Here is a 15,992-nt window from a genome sequence, read left to right as displayed (position 1 = left end):
TTATTATATTATATTATTATTTATATGATTTAACAGTCCAATGATACGGTTGAACCGCTATTTTAATGTGATCCAGCGGTTACGAAACATTGCCCCATAAATGAACTCATCGGAGCCTCGTAAGAACTAATTTTGGGCTGAAATGATTGGGCCTAGAATTTTGGGCTGGATCAGCAAAGAAAATTCAAGGCCCATCACCTCTGAAAATTATATTCACTCTCTTCTTCACAGTAGGGATGGCAATGGGTCGGGACGGGGGCGGGTTTGCCATCCCCATCCCCGAATTTCATCCCCATCCCCATACCCGCCCCAATCCCCGTTTTTTCGGGTTCGGGGAATCCCCAAACCCGAAACTTCGGGGATCAACTTCCCATCCCCGCCCCCATCCCCGTTTCAAAAATATTAATATGGTAAGACGATGATGAATTCAGAGATTTTCCCAAATCAAAACTTATTATTATATATTATTATTAGAGATAATATTAATATTAATATCAATATCAGTATTAATAATAATAAGATTATTAATATTTTTAAAAATAATATTATTATTATATTATTAATATTAATAATACTATTATTTTATTATTGATATTATTTTCGGAGCGGGTTCGGGGATGGGGATAGTAATTTCATACCCGCCCCGAATTACATCGAGTATTTTTTTAAATCCCCGAACCCGAAAAAATCGGAGATCCACATCTCCGTTTCTGCTTTTCCCTGCAGAGCTCTAAATCCGTGGAGAAAGTTGTCATTCCTATTCACTAGATACTATGATAATTATATGAAACCCAACTTAAAAGATTTTGAATATAATATTATTGTTATTATTATTTAAAAAAATATACAACAAAATATTTGCAAAAGATAGACAATCAAATGAAAGACGAAATATTATCCCCTTTTATTATTATTATTATTAATTTTAGAATTTAGGCAAGGTACAAATGAATTTTAATGCCCAGCACAAAAACACAAACGAGAGCAAAATAAAACAAGGCGTGAACCACGACGGCGGCGCCACTAGTCTGGAGGTTCCCGAACTCAACCCATCGGCGGTGGCCTGGAATCTGGAAAAGTAGCCCTGGCGATAGCAAAACGAACAGCATCACGGCCACAAAAACTGGTCCCCAATCCGCCATTCAGTCAACGATAATAATAACAATTATTCTATAAATTTGATTTTAATTTGGAATGTGAAATTGTGGGACTTACCTGAAAATTAATTGGGGAAGGAAAAGTGGGGCTGAAGGGATTGGATAAAGTTAATACTGTCCAACCATTCCATATTTTTGTCATTACGTGTGAAATTATATTTTCTTAATTGGAATATCATCAGAAATTAAAAGGTAGGTATGCAATAATGAAGATGGCCAATTAATATTATTTCGTTGAAAAATAATAGATGATATATTTGATGAAAATAAGAGTTGTAAATATTGAAAATTAGTGTGTGATGATGAATTTATATTTGGATTATTTCCAAAAAAATTCTATAAATAGGTCTCTCAATTTATGAAGAAAATCACAATTGAGTAGAGAGAAAAGTTTATAAAGTGTATAGTTTAATATTTTTGAGAGTTTGAGATTTTTACTTTTGACACGTTATCAGCACGATACTCGAAGGTTCGGTTCTCCATATTTTTCCAAGCTCCAAAACACAGGAAAAGGTAACAATACAAAAGTAAGAGTATTTACTTTACTGTTTATTTATTTTATATATATTTAATGTATAATATCATGTTATTATATAAAAGGAGTTTATGACACCTCATTATAATAACGTGATGTGATTATATTATTACACCGCTTATATAATTTTATTGTGTTACTGTTTATTTATTATATATATATTTGAATAATATCATGTTATTATATAAAAGGAGCCTATGACAACTCATTATAATAACGTGATATGATTATTTCACTATTTATATATTTTTATTGCGTTATATAATAATTATGTATATTTGTATAATGTCACAATATTATATAAAAGGAGTCCCTGACACCTCATTATAATATTGTGATATGATATACATAATTATTTTAAAATGATTAACATTATATACATCATATTATTATCATAAAATTTACATATACATACATTTATTTTTTAAATAATTTTGTAACGGTCATAAACAACTAGTTTTTACCATATAAATATGACTTCACAAACACATTCAATCACTCCAAACTTATTATTCCTCCCTAAAAATTTTCTCCATCAAAACTTTCGAAAAAGAAGAAGATGACTCTTTCAAAGATATTTTGTATAATTATTTTGGTTATTATATTCACTAGTCTTGTATTTATCGGAGAATATCCGCCTCGTTTTTTTCTCTTTATTTTTAAGAATGCTTGTATTTATAATTTATCTGTTACTTTCTATTGTCATATTAATAGAACTTAACTAATAAAATGTATTGTTATTTTTCTAGTACCACCATGTCAAGTTTGACAAAGCTCGAATTTGTTGCGCTCGACATTACAGAAAAAATTATATGCCATGTACTCTTGATGTAGAAATGCATCTTGAGTCATTTGGTCTAAGCGAGACCATTAAAGAAAATGGTATCTCTTCATCACAAGAAAAAACAAAAGCTATAATATTTTTGCGTCGACATCTTGATGAATGTTCAAAATGTGAATACCTCATTGAAAAAGATCACATGGCTCTGTGGAAATGATTAAAAAAACGATTTGAACATATAAGGGAAGTTATACTTCCGACTGCCCGTGATGAATGAAATATGTTAAGATTCCAAGATTTTAAGATAGTCAGTGTTTACAATTCGACGATGTATAGAATAATCTCGCAATTAAATTTTTGTGGACATGAGGTTACGGAATCGAAAATGCTTGAGAAAACATTTTTCACTTTTCACGCATCAAATATAACTCTACAGCAACAATATAAAGTGCGTGGATTCGCGAAATATTCTGAACTTATCGTCTGTCTTCTTGTAGCGGAAAAGAACAATGAGCTGCTAATGAGAAATCATCAGTCCCGACCCACTGTATCAACAACATTCCAGAAGTAAATGTTGTAAATGAAAATAAATTTAAACCTGAAAACCAAAATCAAATTCAGAGACAAGGTTTTGGTCGATGTCGAGTTCGAGGTCGTGGTCGCGGCCGTGGTTTTGAAAACAATCGAGATAGTTATTTTTATAATTCATCTCAAAAGAACGTCACGAACCACCTACTGAAAAGACATCATGAGAATATGAGTGGTAATGAAAATCACTCAAAACGATTTGAAAGTTCTTGTTTTTGATGCGGTACTCCAGGACATTAGTTTCGTATTTGTCGAGCACCCGAGCACCTTTGCAAGCTCTATAAAGAATCGATAAAGGAAAAAGAAAAAGATACCAACTTCACTGAACGCAGTGACCGTTTGAGTGATTCAATTCATTTTGATGCTGCAGATTTTCTGAATGATTTCTTTGGAAATGATCAATATGTTGGTGGAATAGAAATGAAAAATATTGATGCTGCAGATTTTCTCAACGATTTCTCTGAAAATTAACAATATATTGGTGGAATGTAAACGTAAAATAATTTATTTTTCATGTTCTCATATAATAATGTTTTATTGTACAATTATGATATGTGTTATATTTTCAATAAATTACATATGTATTGTAAGTAATTTTTCATTGCATATTTTTTTTTGAATTTCAAATGTGGAAAATGCCATGAACAAAGCTAAACAAGGAACTAATCCCATGAAAGTTTGCATTCCTGATATGGTACAACACATACTATTCTTCGAGATAAAAGATATTTCTTGGAACTAAAACCAAACAAAAACAAGGTGAATATAATATCAGATCCGGTAGACTTGATAAAAGGTTGCGGTAAAGCACATTTTTTTGTTACCTAAACCTACAAAATTTTTGATAAATGTTGCTTTGTATTCACCACAATCGAAAAAAAATTTGTTGAGTTTTAATGACATATATTCTCATGGATATGATACTCAGACAATAAATGAAGGAAATAAGAAATATATGTGTCTTACCATATATAAATCATGAAAGAAATATGTAGTTGAAAAACTATCAATGCTCCCTACTGGATTGCATAATACATATATAAGTCCAACCCATAAAAATCCCCACCTCCTCCTTCTCTCCCTCCATTGTAGCACACACCTCCCTATTCTCCATAAAGTGCACTCCACGACCCACCTTCTCACACCCCTCTCTCCTCGTTCTTTTCTTCTCTACTTGGATGGTTTCGGCGTAACACTTCCTCGACTTCAACAACTTCACCGCTCACTAGGAATTTAATATTCTGATGGTAAGTGGAGGTGATGGCCATGAAGATGTTCATGGCTGACCTACCCAATATGATGTTGTACGAGGAAGGAGCCTCGAAAACTGTGAACAACGTCATTCTTGTCTTCCTTAGATCACCCGCTCCCATTGAGAGATGTAGCATGATTTCTCCCTTTTGGAGAACGGTATGACATGAAAATCTGAACAAAGTCATCTCCATTGTCTCTAACTTGTACTCTCCCAGCTTCATTTCATCAAACATCTCTTGGAAAATGACGTTGACCGAGCTCCTCGAATCCATCATCACACGCCTTACCTCATAATTCTCCACCATGGCCTGAATGAATAAGGCATCAGGATGAGGGGCATGCACCCCTTCCATGTTCTTCGACCCAAAACTAAACATTGGCCCATCTTCTTGGATAGTGTTTACTTTCCCCAAACCCCTCTGACTCCACGCCTTCCTTGCATGATTTGATTCACCATCAGTAGACGCTTCGGTGATCATATTAGTGACACCTCAGATGGACTGCTCACATTGTCATTCTCTTCCCTCAGTCTCCTTCCTCTTCTCCGCTCTCCTATCATCCATATCCGCTGCAGGTTCTGGGGTCGTGGAGGCATAGGTCGGCTTGATTTCTTTGGATAAGCGAACCCCCACATATGTTTTATCGGATTTCCAACACTGGTACCCTAAGATTTAGTCAACATGTATTGCATCCAAGTACCTTTTTGAATGTCCCTATCCTAATTCCTTGCCCAATTTGTGGCGCCCATCGGTGTTGTGCCCACAATTCCCATGGAACGAGTAGTACTTCTTGGGATTTGGCTTAAGAGTTCCCATCGGCCGAGATGGCCTTTGGGAAGTTGGATTCTATTAACAAACTTGCACATGTTTTCCCTTCGAGACTTTCACGGGGTATAATGAAATAAATGCCCCCAAAAGTTTCATTTTTCCTCTGGCTTTTTCTCCTTCGAAAAGTGTACACTGTCTCCCATATTCCCCTTGTTTCTTTGATCCTCCCTCTTCCAATTTTTGGCCTCTACCACATTATTAATGTATATCTTCGCTGATGTCAGCAGATTATCAAGTTTAGCAGTGGCTTCTTCGCAATGGATCAGAATAGATCTCGACCTCAGAGCCCTTGGGTAAGGGCTATGATACGAATATTATTAGGGCATTCGAGAACTTCGGGAGCTACTATATTTAACCTCCGAATGTAATCTCCTAAGGATTCGCCCCCGAAATTCTTTAGATCAAATATATTGAAATAAGTTTTTTGATGTCTTTTGATGCTGCTGAAATGGTGGAGAAAATTGCTGCTAAACTCATCAAAAGAAGTGATGCTCCCATGTTCGAACTTGTCAATCCATTGTTGTGCCGCTCCTACCAAGGTGGTAAGGAATATTTTACACTAAATTTGGTTGGGATAAATGTAATATCGCATCGTTCTTGCATCCTCTCAAATTAGCCTAGGTTATCCTCCAGGTCGGTACTCCCGTCATATTCTTGAAACCAAGGTGGTTTATAATTCATCGGCGAAGATTCCTCCACAAAATATAATGAGAAAGGTCTACCCCTATTTGAGGATTGGAGTCGCCCTACCTCATCCTTCTTCCACCTAACCTGTTCCCTCAACTCCTCCATCTGCTTCATCAAATCAAGATCTATTTCTACCATCGCCCGAGAAACAACCTCCTCTCCATGCTTATCTTCGTACCTTTCACAAATTCTCTCCTTCAACTTCTCCTTCGCCACCTCTTCTTTAGAGGATGACTGCTTTCTTTCCTGCTGAATCTTTTCCTCAATGACCTACTGCACGACTGTCTTGATCAACCATGTTAGATAATCCAAAGTTAAATCTCCAAGGCTAGGTCCCGTTCCTCTCCGATTCCCTGCATTGGAGGTCTCTTCTCGGTGATTTTGTTGATTGTTTTGTGAGTGAAAACCATATCTAAGACAGTGACAATTATTATGCTTGAAAAATGGGTAGATCTAGTGCTGAATTCCCGTGATGGGAGCCTTTTTCTCTTCAAAGATGTTCCCCGAGGCAAGATGACTAAGCTAGCAAAGATAGATCCTGAAAACAAAGCCTTTGTCTCTTGGCATTGTTTTTTCATATTCTTAGGGCGCACATTATTTTTGACTCATCTCGGAGAACGAATAATTCTGATTGAGATAAAATACATGGCATAGTCAACACAAAGTAGTGACATTTCTTTCATAAAACTATTTTATTGTTGAAAATATTAAGAATATGTAGATGGAAAATGGAGGAATATGGTTCAATAATGTTTTCATGGTGTAAAGAAGGTGGCACACATATTATCTCAGAAAATAATAATCTCTAGAAGAAAATTAAATTTGGGATTCTATACGTTTATTTTTACAAAATGATGCATGCAATGCCCTTACCTGAGACACCTACATTGAAAGTTAACTAGCATGCAACAATAAACTTAAGAAATCATCAAAGATTTAACATAAAGTGCGAAACCTAGTAAACCATCATAAAATCATAACCCAATATCTCTGCTATCTCAGCGATAAAACTTGAAAGAAACTTTCCTAAAGGCACCTGATCTCTGCTGGCCACCATCGGCTCATCTTAGCCCGTCCAACGTGAGACCTGTCCCATGGAATAGGGTGTCCAATATGAAAAAAAGAATGTGAGCAACATATCACGTAGTATGTTCAGTATGGGTATACAAACCTGATAAGCGCATGAATGAACCATGAACTGGTATCAAGGATCAACATCAATCCAGTTGATTCCTCACACACTCATCAATTATCTTTGAGCGTGATGTGCTAGGTTATATTATCACACACTCTCTTTTGTAGATCTAGTTGGTGCCTCACGATACCCAATCATCCAAAAAATATGGCTAAGAGACCCTACTCAAAATATATATCTCAAAGTATACAAGGCTCGACGTGATATGAATATGCCACATAAAACATAACATATAAACATGTAATCAAATTACAAGTAAAATACAACACATAAGAATGTACGCTCTCTTGGATATCTCATTTAGTACCTACACAAGCTCTACAACTGGTATGTGGTCTATTGAATGTCTACTCACCGATCCTAGACATTATAACACAAAAACTGTATTATTCTCTATAACATGATGTATTTATTATCCCTCAATTATAACTAAGGTCCTCGCATCATACTTTTGTCTGACAACAATCTTTTACGGTCATAAAAAAAAAACAATCTTTTACGGTCGATAGCTCCGAAACTTCGTCCTCGAGTCGTCTCCTACTCCACGAGCTTTGCGCAACTTCTATGAACAACTAGAAAATCCTAGAATATACAGCAAATCGATAGAGAAACTTGTACTTGGTGTGAAAAATCTGAAAATCTGGATGCCTATTTATAGGCCGAGTTCGGAAGCTCCGAACTCCAGTTTGGACGCGTCATCTTCTGCTTGACACCTCGACGTTCGGAAAATCCGATCCATTCTTCGGATGCTTCGAACTCCAACATGTTGATGCTCATTGGACATGATACTCCAGAAGGTCTGATCACCGGTTCAAGTTTCGGTCTAGATTTGGACGTTCCGAACACCCTTCTGAAGTTTTAATTTAATTCGATTGTTCCGAACTAGCCGCTGACTAAACACTGTAATTTTCCTAAGTAATGGTACCTTAATTCATGTTTATTGATTACAGAACTGGAGTCATCACATATTAACTGTCAAGTACTGATTCTATAATCGATTTTTGAAGAATGTACTCGCACTTTGATATGTCATGTGAATCTCAATGGATATCCAAACGACAAAATAAATCTATTTTAAAAAATAAATTTAATATTAATTTTGAACTCAGTCATCTTGAATTATGTGTGACGATCATTTTAAGTAACACCCTGTAAATTAATCAAAAGTCGCAATTATAGCAGCAAGTGGACTCGGTCAGCAATTGGTCACGCACACAATATATTTATTGAATTCATATTACACACGCACTACACATAAAATATTGATCTAAAGTTTTTAATGCTCAAGTCTAAACACATGGGCAAAGGTAAATAATTTAATACTACGGTGAATTGATGATAAATAATATAATAGTGTGTCTTTAACAACAACGGATGATTTAGGAATACATTAAAGTTGATGGATTATTCAAATTTATGAATTTCAAATGTATTTTTATAATAACATTATAAGTTTCAAATCGATTATTTTTATATTTATATAGAATTTAATGTTGATTAGGATGTATTTCAAGTTCACACAATAGTAATATCTTTTGAAAATTATTCCTACTTTATATGATATATAAATAAATAATATATTATTGTTTAATTGTTAATAATAAATCCACAATTATACATCTGGATCATTATTTTTATTAAATATTGAAAGCTCCACGCAATTAAAAAAGATCTTATTATATATAAAATATGATTAAGTAAAAAACCACTATGGAATCCACAAAGTCCTCCGATTTACTATTTTTAATTTATTTTTGGTATATCTTTGTCTGCGACACATTTGATCACTTTACTTACCGTAAGATATTCCGCTCGGTGGCGACCGTTGTGTGTTCAGCTTGTTCTATGCGTCTGCTTGATGGAATGTTCTCAACTGAACGCCGGTTGAGTGATTGCCCTACAGTTCGTGAAGTTTACGCTTTTTTTTTTTTGAATTAGCTCCAGTGGAGACATGAACAAGGGCGGTATGATTTAATCACTGCCTTCATTTTTCAGTGATTTGTATTTTCTTACGAGTAATTATTGATGCAATTCATGTGTTCTTTATTGATTCGTGTGTAGAGTTTTCTATTTTTGTTGAATTACGTGATCTTCTTGCGGTTCATCCATCACTTTATAGTCACGTATTATTATCATAGGTTAATTAGGTTAACTGAATTGATATAGGTTATGTACAGAGCTGTTATGATCTCATAGCTGTAATGATCTGTCGGTGGCTGAGTATTTTAAGAATTTGGATGGATGAGGTTCTACGACTGACGGATGTTAGGCACCTATTAAACCTGAAATTAAACAAAAGGAGTTGTTTTGCCATTTTTTTTCATTATATTTTACTTCTTTTGAGTTTAATATAAAACTGAGAAGGAAAAGCGTATCGAAAAAATGCATTTGTACTTCTTTTGGGAACAAGATGAAATGAAATAGAACATATGCCAACTACGACCACATTGATCAGCCATAATTGATGATTGCATTTTTCTGGGCCTCAGCCATTAATTGTTGTTGTTCTTTTCTGCCTGAATCCTTTCTAGTGCTAAGGTTTTGATTATTATGCATTTTTTTTCTCAATTACAGAATACAATATCCGTCATCTTCATTTGGAAGCTCAAACCCGGTGGCTAAAGCCGGCAGAAGTGTATTTCATACTAAAGAATTTTGAGGAGAACCAACTCACCCACCAAATCCCTCAACAACCAGCTAGTAATTTTCTTCTGTGTATCCTTTTTGCATGCATGGAAGTCCCTTTTAAATTAAGGCATGTGACAAGTAATGGTTATTTTGTCTAATTACTTTATTTTATGAGTTAACAGGTGGATCCCTGTATTTATTCAATAAGCGAGTACTAAAATTTTTCCGAAAGGATGGTCATAGTTGGCGTAGAAGGAGGGATCAGAAAACTATTGCTGAAGCACATGAGCGGCTAAAGGTTGCTGGTGATATTCTCATTTATTGTTATGTAATCTTCTCATTAATTTTTTTCTCATTCTTCTGTTGAACGTCTTCCCACCTTCATCTATTGTTAAACCTCCAATACGATTTCTCTTAAAAAGATGAAGAACAGTGTAATCGCACTAACTTCAACTTCTTGTAAGGTTGATTTTGTGTTTGAAGTAATTCTGTTATTGGTCCTTGGGGCATGTCAATACATTATATCCCGATGCCTCAATACCAGCATCTTTCCATGTTTCGGTCAAAACAAGTCCATGAGATAGTTAACAAATTGAATTTACTATTTAGGATATTTGTTGATCTGAAACTGTGCTTGACATTTTCCTTTTTTACTAGGTTGGAAATGTTGAAGCCCTAAATTGTTATTATGCTCATGGAGAACACAACCATAATTTTCAAAGACGTAGCTACTGGATTTTGGAACCGTAAGTTTACACACTAATTCAATTGCAATATTTCTCCATTTGTTCAGAACTCGTGTAACTGAGGGTAAGAAAAAGCTATGGAAGTTGAAAAACCAATCCTATAGGATAAAGTTTTTTGTGCTGGGGATACAGTAAAATGTTGTATGAGGATTTTCATAAGATATCGTGGACTAAAGTTATTTGACAGTTATTTCGTCAGCAATTCCTCATTATTTCGTCAGCAATTCCTCATTTCTAACATAGTTTTTTTTTTTTTTTTGACATAACAGAGAGTTTGAGCACATTGTTCTCGTTCACTACAGAGACACTGAGGTGGTGAGTCTTCCAAAGCACGCTCAAGGGCAGACCAGACCTATTAATCACTGTCTCTTATTCTACATATTATGAATTTAATCATATAAAGACCACTCATTTTCACTGTTGCCTGTGTTTCCATTGATTCTCCAGCTTATCCTTAATTTAAAGCTTCTGCTAGAGGTAGAATTGAAATTTCCGATCCACAAATAAGTGGATTTATGCGTTGTGGACTTACTGGATGAAATTTAGCATTATTTTTTATTAGTCTATGAGGAGTGGTTATTTATTTGTGTTTTCATGCATCAAATCGAGTTCATGTCAAGATAATCCAGTTTCTGTTGATTTCAGGGAAGACAGAGTACTTCTTCAACATCTCAGGTGTCGCCTTTATCATCTTCTACATTCGTTCCCCAACCTAGCTCATTTGCAACGCAGCAGCCTGACTTGTCTTTTGTCATCAGTGAATCACATGAACGGCAAGTTAATCAAACATGTCCTAGTTCTGTGGAGATTAATTCAAGTGACGTTGTCAGGAGTCAAGGGCTGGATCAATTGGATATCACAGAGAGTAAATATGATGACTACGGTTCATCGGTGCCTGAGTTAAGTCGAGCATTGCGAACAATTAAGAACCAGTTGAGTTTAGATGATGATGAAACACAAAAATTTTCGTCTTACCTAGGCTATGAGTATTCTAATGATTTGGAAGATGTTCTGAAAAATTTTGACTTGTCTCCTCAAATACCAACTGACGCAAACAATCTTCTTTTGCAACAATTTTCAGGTGTAAGCCTTAAACCAATTCTGTCTTTTGTTCAATTCTATGACTAATTCTGAATCTTCTAATTTAAATTATATGGGAGTGTGATAGAGATGGATTTTAATGAGGATGGCTTTTTAGATCAGGGCATTCAACAGCATCATCCACTCCCTGGGGCTGAAGTCGACATTTGGGATGATATGATTGATGACTTCAAATGTGTACTAGGTGTGGAATCACCATCACTCCTTGGTCCTCATGATGCTCAAAATTGTAAGATACTACCAGGGATGGAATTTCAATTTGTAGATTTTTGAGTTTGCCAATGGTCTGATAACACTTTTATTCTTCCAGCTTCTACGATTATTCCTCTGGAAGTGGAATCTATGAACTATCTTGCTCATTCTCCTGTACTTGATGCTTATGGAACCAATTCAACCATATCTAGCCAAGATAGTTTGGGAATTTCTGTTCAAGACTACATAAGTTTGACTATTGCCCCTAAGCAGAAGTTCACAATCCAAGAGATATCTCCAGATTGGTGTTACACCTCTGAAAGTGCAAAGGTATATATCTTCAGAATCAAGTTCAATAAAGGCTATTCAGGAGTAACATTTATATCATCCTCTCTAGGTGTGGATATCTTGTTTTACCATGGCAAACAATGTCAGGGAAATATTAAAATGGGCCATCTAATTCTCATTTCTCCATAAAAAATTGTGGCTAATAATCTTTACCATAAGTTCATGTACCTAAGGAAGGGTGCTTACTCAAAGTAGATGCCTTCTTACGAAAATATTTTTCACCAATCAATGAGCAAATGATATCCGTAATCCTGGATAAAGACGGGACTCTTTTATATGAGGATTCACCCCGGTGCCCGAACTCACTAAACTCAAAACCCAAGAGGGTTTCGTCTTAGTAGCTATGCGAGAGAAACTTGAATATATCTCGGTGGATGAGATTACTGTAGATCAAGCAGAATAACGTACGGCTGCTGTGTTTATATGTATTAGCCCTTCTCCATACTTATTTTTGGTGCATTTTCAAATTTATGCACGTTTCAAGTCTCTATCTGAACAAACGCAAGCTCCAAAATATCAACATTTCTGTCATAGGCATAATAACATGCGCATGACCAAACTGAAGTTCCCTGAATTTTAGACTCAGCACAGCTAGTGTAAAACAACGAATTTCTTTAAATTAATTTGTAAGGTTTCATTAGATAGCTGCTATTAAAGATGGCAATTCAGGCATCAGATTTTATCTCGCAGATCATCATTATTGGGTCTTTCCTCTGTGACCCTTCTGAGTGTTCTTGGGCTTGTATGTTTGGTGACACTGAAGTTCCAATTCAGATAATTCGAGACGGTGTCATCCGCAGCCATGCTCCCCTCCAATTGCAGGCTGGAAAAGTCAATATTTGCATCACTTCCGGAAATAGGGAGTCTTGTAGTGAAGTAAGGGAGTTTGTCTATCGTGCTGAGCCCATTGCTTGCAAGCATAGTAATACACCTGAAACAGAGGAGAACAAGAGCTCAGAAGAGCACTTGTTGATTGCCAGATTTGTGCAAATGCTACTGTCCGATCAGTCACCAAAAGGAGATACCACTGAAACAGATCTTGATCTTTTGGCCAAGTATAAAACGCCTAAAGGCATGTGGAGCCAAGTTATCAACGCTCTTTCAGTTGGCACCTCAACATCGTCAAGCACTCTTAATTGGCTTCTGGAAGAACTTCTGAATGACAAGTTGGGACTGTGGCTCTCATCTAGATCACTGAAGAGTAATCAAAAGGGCTGTTGTTTATCAAAGAAAGAACAAGGTATCATTCATATGGCTGCTGGATTGGGCTATGAATGGGCATTATTGCCAATTTTGAATTCTGGAGTAAGTGCTAATTTTCGTGATTCAAATGGATGGACTGCGCTTCATTGGGCTGCAAGATTTGGGAGGTATATCTGACATAATATTATGATTTTTTTCCACCAATTAGTTGTTAAAATTTATAACATTTATCTGTTTGTCAAACCAAGTCCAATTAATTCATTTGCGCTTCCAGCGATGATAAAATCCAAAAATAAATGTTTTAGTTGGAACAGGGAAAAGGTGGTTGCTACTCTCGTAGCATCTGGTGCATCGTCCGGAGCCATTACGGATCCTACTTCGGAGCACCCAACTGGTAAAACACCGGCATCAATTGCAGCTGACTGCGGATACATGGGGCTTGCCGGTTATCTTTCAGAGATGGCACTAACAGATCATCTTTCGTCCCTCGTATTGAAAGAAACCGAACTATCTAAGGGGTCGGCTGCCTTAGAAGCAGAAAAAACGGTACATAGTTTATCCAACACAAGTCTCTCTTTGAATGAAGATCAGGGTGCTCTGAAAGATACCTTAGCTGCAGTTCGTAATGCTACTGAGGCTGCTGCACTTATACAATCTGCATTTCGTGTCCATTCATTCCGGAAAAGGCAACAGAAGGAAGCCGCAGTTGCCATCTCCAGATTTTATGGTGATGAATACAGTATATTAGAGAGTGATATACAGGGACTTTCTGCTGTCTCAAAACGGGTATTCTGCAATGCACGTGATTACAGCTCAGCGGCTTTATCTATTCAGAAGAAATATCGAGGCTGGAAAGGTCGGAAGGACTATCTTTCATTTCGTCAGAAAGTAGTCAAGATACAGGTCGGTCATTCTTCTCAAGTAAAAGGAGGTTTATAGCTCATTATCATCCGATAAAAGGTGGTTATCATTATATGCACCAATAAAATAGTAATCTGGCATCTTTTTCTTCTTTTCTTTTTCTGAATTTCAATTGTACTTTTCTCATACATAGTGCTTTTCAGTGTATGATAGAATGGAGGTTGGACTTTTGTTGACGTAAAGAAACTTGAAAATCACAGATCGCCAACTTCAGTTCACATATTTTATCATTTGATCAGTTAAGGTAATATAAGGGACTGACATCTAGTTTTTATGATTGTAGGCTCATGTCAGAGGTCATCAAGCTAGGAAAAAATACAATGTTTCCTGGGCAGTTGGTATTCTGGAGAAGGTTATTCTCCGATGGCTCCGAGGAGGAGTTGGTTTACGAGGATTTCAAATTGACTCCGAAACAATTCACGAATTCCACGATGATGACATCCTTAAAGTGTTTCGCAAGAAGAATGTGGAGGCAACTATTAATGAAGCTGTCTCTAGAGTGCTGTCCATGGTTGAATCTCCGACAGCACGCCAGCAATATCGTCGCATTCTTGAAAAGTATCGCGAAGCCAAGGTAACTTAGGTTTCTCCTCTTGATATAAGGCTGAAATTTTCTGCTCCTTGTATTAAAGCTCAAATGCTTTCAACATCGTTATTGTTATGGTTTATTTTTCTCTGTTAGTACAATGTTATTTTCATATGGTAGCATCGAGTTTATGCAGAGGAGAAACCGTGGTTTTAGATTAAGAGGAGGGATTTAGTATCTCTGAAAAAACTTATGCATTAAAAAAAATTACCTGTTGAAATATTATCTCATTAATTAGGCTATCAAGCACCGCGCACCCAATGTTTCCCCTTTTAGTTCATGCATTACAGTACGTGAACATGCTAGCATTGATTCTTACGTTGTGGCAGGCTGAGCTTCAAAATGGAGAATCCCATACATCTCCTCTTCGCGGCTTATCTTCTCGCTTCGACTTCCCGACGGGGAGAATTCTGAGATTTACTAGTTGACATTATGTGTTTTCTGTTATTTGATTCAAGTGTTTCAGCTTTGAAGCCGTGTATCATATATATATATGGTTTGCTTTGGACATAAAAATCCTATGAAGCATGTATATCAATCACATTACTCGGAAAGATGGTTTTTAGTTTTTATATGTTATGTAAAATCGTGCTGCAGCAGGAGGAGATTCTCACTCAGTGATCACATATTTAACTAATTAACGCAAAGCACTGCATGATTCTTACAAGGGCCGGGGAAAGGAATCTTTGGGCATCTCCTTTTTTGCCACACAAAAATTTACAAACCCACTACTTCTAAATATTTTTTCACCGATGGTAACAAAAAACCAACTTTTTCTGGGCCCACTATCCAATCTCATTCATTCCCCATATTTTCACTCTCTTTATTTATGATTTTCAGTAAATATATATCTATAATAATCAAGTAAATTAATAAAATAATTTATTAATAATATATATTTAATTAATTAATAAAAATATTAAAACAAAAAATATTATCGAAATTTTATTTAAAACTTCCAAATAAAGGAGTACAAGCAAAAAAAATATTATGAACAGTTTGTAAAATAAAGTTGAATTGAAGTTGATGATATATTTTTCTATCACCTAGCTCGCAATTTCCCTTGATGTACTCATAAAATCTATGATCGCACTCTAGACTACATGTGGAGATGTATCGTTGATGAATTCATCCAACCAATTAGATGATATATCTTCCTCGTCACCAACCACATATTGCAAAATAATTAAAGCATACATGATATCCTTCAAGTTGTTCTTATACCAAAATCATAATGAACCTC

The 15,992-nt window shown here is 35.8% G+C and overlaps 2 protein-coding genes across 2 annotated transcripts; one reads left to right on the top strand and one right to left on the bottom strand.

The window, feature by feature from the left end:
* Positions 1-801: 801 nt before the first annotated feature.
* Positions 802-1,289, bottom strand: LOC142525320 (uncharacterized). Its single transcript, XM_075629580.1, has one exon. The coding sequence runs from the start codon at positions 1,140-1,142 to the stop codon at positions 933-935; it is 210 nt and encodes a 69-aa protein (XP_075485695.1). The 5' UTR covers positions 1,143-1,289; the 3' UTR covers positions 802-932.
* A 7,460-nt stretch (positions 1,290-8,749) lies between these two features.
* On the top strand, positions 8,750-15,321 carry LOC142524181 (calmodulin-binding transcription activator 4-like). Its single transcript, XM_075628004.1, has 12 exons — positions 8,750-8,988; positions 9,599-9,724; positions 9,835-9,950; positions 10,310-10,398; positions 10,668-10,713; positions 11,044-11,479; positions 11,597-11,728; positions 11,810-12,021; positions 12,730-13,409; positions 13,557-14,145; positions 14,447-14,737; positions 15,079-15,321. The coding sequence occupies exons 1-12, from the start codon at positions 8,976-8,978 to the stop codon at positions 15,175-15,177; spliced, it is 2,829 nt and encodes a 942-aa protein (XP_075484119.1). The 5' UTR covers positions 8,750-8,975; the 3' UTR covers positions 15,178-15,321.
* Positions 15,322-15,992: the final 671 nt, after the last annotated feature.

Source organism: Primulina tabacum, chromosome 14, assembly GCF_025594145.1.
Source record: "Primulina tabacum isolate GXHZ01 chromosome 14, ASM2559414v2, whole genome shotgun sequence".
Lineage (NCBI taxonomy): Eukaryota > Viridiplantae > Streptophyta > Magnoliopsida > Lamiales > Gesneriaceae > Primulina > Primulina tabacum.
Note: the sequence above shows the minus strand (reverse complement) of the source record. Positions and strands in the feature narration are given on the sequence as shown.

What these genes read in the sequence shown, in the direction of transcription:
- LOC142525320 (XM_075629580.1), bottom strand. Translation starts at nt 1,142, where the DNA reads ATGGCGGATTGGGGACCAGTTTTTGTGGCCGTGATGCTGTTCGTTTTG.
- LOC142524181 (XM_075628004.1), top strand. An exon ending in AGCTACTGGATTTTGGAACC is followed by an intron (nt 10,399 to 10,667) that starts GTAAGTTTACAC and finishes TTGACATAACAG; the next exon opens with AGAGTTTGAGCACATTGTTC. An exon ending in AAAAGTATCGCGAAGCCAAG is followed by an intron (nt 14,738 to 15,078) that starts GTAACTTAGGTT and finishes ACGTTGTGGCAG; the next exon opens with GCTGAGCTTCAAAATGGAGA.